Source organism: Cebus imitator, unplaced genomic scaffold (assembly GCF_001604975.1).
Source record: "Cebus imitator isolate Cc_AM_T3 unplaced genomic scaffold, Cebus_imitator-1.0 Scaffold325, whole genome shotgun sequence".
Taxonomy (NCBI): domain Eukaryota; kingdom Metazoa; phylum Chordata; class Mammalia; order Primates; family Cebidae; genus Cebus; species Cebus imitator.
Genome location: NW_016107640.1, coordinates 1,922,446 through 1,928,445, shown reverse-complemented (window position 1 = coordinate 1,928,445; position 6,000 = coordinate 1,922,446). Strand labels below are relative to the sequence as shown.

The 6,000-nt window shown below is 37.3% G+C and overlaps 1 protein-coding gene across 1 annotated transcript in view; it reads left to right on the top strand.

Moving 5' to 3' along the window:
• Positions 1-6,000, top strand: part of TMOD3 (tropomodulin 3) — an 83,791-nt gene that overhangs the window by 55,541 nt on the left and 22,250 nt on the right. Inside the window, exon 4 of the mRNA XM_017504623.2 lies at positions 4,722-4,844. Coding sequence (XP_017360112.1) covers positions 4,722-4,844 — 123 coding nt within the window. The remainder of the gene's footprint in view (positions 1-4,721; positions 4,845-6,000) is intronic.

Genomic DNA, 6,000 nt, shown 5'->3' with positions numbered 1-6,000 from the left:
AAACAAATGTGCACCACCATGCCTAGCTATACATTTTCTTGATAGAAATGTCTCTTCAAATCTTTGCTTTTAAACTGGGTTATCCTTTTATTATTGGTTGGCAAGCATTCCTTATGTATGCTGGATAAAAATTTCTTGCCAGATACATGATTCAAAAAATGTTTCTCCTGTTCAGTAGGTTGTCTTTTCACTTTCTCGATGGTATTATTTGCCCCACAAAAGTTTTTAATTTTGATGTACTACAATTTATCTATGTTTCTTTTGTTACTTGTGCTTTTGGTGTCATATGTAAAAACCATTGCCTAACTCAAGGTCGTAGAGATACAATCTTACGTTTTTTCCTAAGAGTTTTATAGTTTAGTCCTTAGATTTAGGTTTATAATGTATTTTGAGTATAGTGTGAGGTAAGGGTTCAACTTTGCGTATGTGGGCCAGGAGCGGTGGCTCACACCTGTAATCCCAACACTTTGGGAGGCCAAGGTAGGTAGATCACTTGAGGTCAGGAGTTTAAGACCGGCCTTACCAACATGGCAAAACCCTATCTACTAGTAGTCCCAGCTACTGAGGAGGCTGAGGCACAGGAATCACATGGAACCAGGAGGCGGAGGTTGCAGTGAGTTGAGATTGCACCACTCCATGCCAGCCTGGGTGACGGAGTGAGACTCTGTCCCAGGAAAACAAAACAAAAACAAAAAAACCTTGCATGTGACTGTGCAGTTGTCTTAGTACAACCATTTTTTGAAACAGTGTTGTTTCTCCATTGAATTGTTCTGGTGTTCCTGTAGAAAATCAATTGACCATAAGTATAAGGGTTTATGTCTGGATTTTTGGTTATATTCCATTGATCTAAATGTCTTTCCTAGTGCACCAACACTGTTCTGATTATAGTAGCTTTGCATTAAATTTTGACATTTGGAAGTGTCTTACAACTGTATTCTTGGCTATTCTGTGTTTCCATATGAATTTTAGGATCAGCTTGCCACTTTCTATTAAAAAACCAACTGAGATTTTGAAAGGGGTTGTATAAATATATAAATCAATTCGCTGAGAGTTCCTTAGATTTTGTATTCATAGTACTAAACTTAGGTCCTTACTAGTTTATTCTTTCTTAGAAAATTTATATACTTATAGTTTATAACTAAACTTTTTATATATGCATTAAAACATAACTTATTACAGTGTATTTGTGTTCAACTAACCTAGAAGAAAATATGAAGTAATCACTTTTTGTATTTTAAAAAACATAATATTGTACAGGCCAACTACCTCTATAGCAAAAATCTCTACATACAGAAAAATTATATAAAGAGGAGTGCCAGAAGAGGTGCCAAGCTGCGTCAGAGTGGTATAAAATAGAGCAAAATTCTCTATGACAGAAGAATTTTATAGGTCCTTGGGAGTTTTATTTTGTTTTGCCTTATTGTTTTTTCTGCTGCGATTCATTTTGTATTTGTAAGCATTAGCAAAAATTTTTGTATGGGGGGACATTAGATATGAATAATGCCTCTTAAGGAATGTGGATAAGGATTATAAAAAATAAACATCTTAGATTTTTATGATGCTTTAGATTCCATTGGTCCCTCAAATAAGACATGGGCAGCTATTCGATAGCTTGTGTATTTTTTTTTAATTAGCAAGTAAAAATTGTGTTGTTTATGGTGTATAACAATTTTTTTTACATGAACACATTGTGGAATGGCTAAATTAAATTTGACATACACAAATACCTCACATACTGATCATTTTTGGTGGCAAGTAGCTTGTGTAGTTTTGTTTAGTCAGTGAATACCATAATCCAGCCATTCTCAACCTTGGCTGCTATGCATCAGAATCCCTGGAGAGCTTTAAAAAATTCAGCTGCCCATGCAGCACACCAGATTAACTAAATCAGAATCTTTGGGATGGGGCTTGGACATGAGAATTTTTAAGGCTCTCACAGTGAAGCCACTGTACATGTAACATTTAGAACTACTGCTGTACACAGTTGAAAATACAGGTAGATTGAGCTCAGGAAAATGTTAACTATCCTGAAATGGCAATTAAAGTTTTGCCCCCTTGAACTGTTATGCCACTTTAATTGTAATGTCAACTACTATGAAAAGTATGGAATTATCAGGACATAATGATTTGGGTTTCTCTTTACCTTTGAACCAGTAATAAAAGATTATCCAGTCACCAGAATTCCAAAATTTGGTACTAAGATCAGTTATACATACTGCCATATATGTGGGCCTTTGTGAAGGGTGGGGGGATGGATATCTGTTGCTAAAAAAAAAAAAGAAAAAATCAAGTTTGTAAGCCACCAGTTAATTGGAAAAAGCACTGAAGCCCTGGCCTTAAGAGTTTAGCAACCTGTGTTCTAGTATTAGCTCTTCTGTGTAACTTTGAACCCATGTATTTAAAAATTACATTTTATAAAATGGAGCCGTTGGACTGAAGGTGATAATCAGATTGTTTATTCAACAAATTGGCTTGCCTGTTGTGTTCTAGGCAAGGATACAGGGATGAACAGAACTAGATCATCCCCTTGAAAAGCATGCAAAAGGCAAACGTGTAGAATGTCTAAGTGTAGCTATAGTGAAATGTTCAGGGAATTAAGGGAATATAGAAGTTCTTCATTTGGTTTTAGTGCTGTACAAACACTTTAGTTGCCCATTTAGCGACCATTCACAGATGCTTGCTTTCCTAGCCACCCTTGCAGCTGGGGCATAGACCAAAGGAAAAGTCTGCAGGGCAGGTTTTCTTGTAAAAGTTGGCAATTGAGGCTGGTCCAAGTGCAGTAGTGTTTACAGCTAATTGATCACAACCAGTTACAGATTTGTTTGTTGCATCTCTACTCTACTGCCTCACTTGACTAAGCTGAAAAGAGAAAGAAAGAAAAGAAAGAAAGGAAAGAGAGAGGAGAGAGGAGGGGAGGGAGGGAGGGAGGAAGGGAGAGAGAGAAAAGAAGGAAGGTTGGTTAGTTGGCGATTGAGAAACACGCCTTCCTGTTCTGGCTTTATTGTGTGGGGACATGATGCTTGGTGCTACAGAGGTCATCTTGAGACTGTGAAGACCAAAGAACGAAGGCTTCCACATTGAGAATGGCCAAAGGAAAATACAAAGGAACCTGGATTTTTTTTTTTTTTCGGGGGGGGGGTTGGAGTTTCACTCTGTCACCCAGGCTAGAGTGTAGTGGCGTAATCTTGGCTCACTACAACCTCAGCTCCTGGGTTCAAGCAATTCTCCTGCCTCAGCCTCTTGAGTAGCTGGGACTACAGGTGCGTGCCACCATGCCTGGCTAATTTTTTGTATTTTTAGTAGAGACGGGGTTTCACCATGTTAGCCAGGTTGGTCTTGATCTCCTGACCTCGTGATCTGCCCACTTGGCCTCCCAAAGTGCTAGAATTAGAGGTGTGAGCCACTGTGCCTGGTCCAGGAGCCTGGATTTTTGATGTCAACAGTGAGCTGTTAAACCAACCCTAGGACTACCTTCCTGTGGGCTTATTGAGATAATAAAACTTCATATTGTTGGATTTTTTGTGCTTTAAGAGTGATCTGTGGATCAGCATCATCTGGGAGTTTGGTTAGAAATGTAGAATCTCAGACCCCACTCAGACCTGCTGCATCAGCATCTATACCTTATTTATTTATTTATTTCGATTTTATTTTTTATTTTTTTGAGACAGAGTCTCACTCTTGCTGCCCAGGCTGGAGTGCAATGGCACAACCTCCACCTCTCAGGTTCAAGTGATTCTCCTGCCTCAGCCTCCCATGTAGCTGGGATTACAGGCATGTGCCACCATGCCTGGCCAATTTTTTTGTATTTTTAGTAGAGATGGGATTTCTCCATGTTGGTCAAGTTAGTCACAAACTCTTGACCTCAGGTGATCCACCTGCCTTGGTCTCCCAAAGTCCTGGGATTATAGGCGTGAGCCACTGCACCCAGCTCTAGCATCTATACATTAATAAGATCCTGTGGTGACTAAGATGCACATGACAGCTTTTAAAGCACCAGTTTAAACCAACTTTGACTGGGTATTCTGTTCTATGCAAGCTTAATAACCCTGATTGTGTGAGTACATCTTGTTTAGTTAGCAAGTGCTGCATTTATAATTATTATTTTTCCATTCCCTTTATATTTTCAATCTTGCATAGAACATATGGTCATAAACATAATTTTCATATGATAAAGTCTTTAGGTTTCTAGAGTAACTAGTTTCTTAACAGCTAAGCTTGTTAGCGTACATTGAGGCTGAGTGGAATAATGACCAAAAATTTCTGAATACCACTCAGGACATAGAAATTTATTTGCAGTCAGAATTTGAATTTCTGGAATCATAATTGTCTTTGCCATCCCCCAAGTGACAGTAATAGTTTGTTGCTTAATAATAAGAAATTGGATTCTGTTTTTTTAAAAATCTCTTTGAAGTTTTATAGGTTTTTTGTTTACTTCTTTTGTTGATTGATTTGGTATTTGTAAAGCGACTCACAGTTACACTAAAAAGAGCCAATTTTTATATCCACAAATGAAAAATTTCTCAGTTGACCTTTTCTTTCCAACTTTTACAGCCAAAATATTACCCTGGAAACATAAAAATCTATGTCAGCGATAAAACAGAATTATTGATGATGTTCATCTTTTCCTTTAACTTAAGTTGTACATACTTTGGTTACAAGGATAAAATGGTAATGAGTTAATAGCAGTAGTAGTAGAATTAACAAAGTGCTTTATTTTACAGGGAAAATATTTATCCCCAAACAGAAACCTGTACAGACTTTTACAGAAGAAAAAGTATCTCTTGATCCAGAATTAGAAGAAGCTTTGACAAGTGCTTCAGATACAGAACTGTGTGACCTCGCAGGTATCACCTAAAACAAGTTAATTCGTGAACAAGTGTGTGTTGGAGAGGGGAAATACCAGCACATACCTATGTATACATTATACTGATGTTTGCTTTTCCTAGCAAGTGCTGTTGAATCAGTAACCACATATTTGGCTTTATATTTTACATGATAAAGCTGACATAAAGAATTTCATCACTCTCAATAGTGAAATGTTGATATTGAGAATGTATTATATTTTTTGACATCTTTTCCCATGTTGTCATATTTGAAAGTCTTTCTAAAATCTTTCATCAGCTGGTGCTCAGCTAGCAGCTGTCCCACCTGAGCATTGGAAAAGAGTCTTCAGAGTCATCTGTTGATGACCACTTTATCGGAAGACAGAGAGATGCGTAACTAGAAAGTAGATTGGAACAGTCAGTTCTGAGCTATAGTCATCACTTTCTCAACTTTTCTGAAGTGTATATGAAGTACTCCAAACCTCTGATACTAAACAGTATAAAAGCTAGTCAAACTTGGTTTTGTTGACATTTTATTATCAATATTACTAATTTTCAAGAAATACATAACAATACCCTAAACCCTATTGTTGTCATTATTGCCAATTTCTTATCTAGACCAGTATCTTCCCCACCCTACCACATACAACCTATTTTCCTAGATAGAAAAGTGTGATGCATGGGGAGTTCTTCATAGTTAATAACCCCCAGACCTAGTAAGTTTGAATGTAGCGCTGATGGTTCTTTGGGAAGGACCTTGGAAAGGGACAAGTCAAGGTGTGCTGCCACAGCCAGAGCAGGAGTCTTATGGATTGAGGGACTGAGGACTGATACATCTGTAAATAGTACATTCATCAGAGTGTAATGAGCCAAGGGCATCCTCTGGCACCTGCCTTATTTATGCAAAAGGGCATCAAAAACTAAATCCAAATTTATTTTTCCTCCTAAGTGTCATTTTTGAAGGGTGCTCATATTCTTGCATATAAAAACCTAATACTTTTAGTATTCTACTCTAAGCTAGAATCCAAATGTAAATTAATGACATGAGATTAACAAATATTAAAATATGAAGGTTAAGGTGAAAATCTGCTTTTTGTCACATTATGTTCCTAGAAAACTTGTGAAATTAATGAACAGCAAAAATAGATCATTTCCATTTTCTCTCTTGGCCACCAGA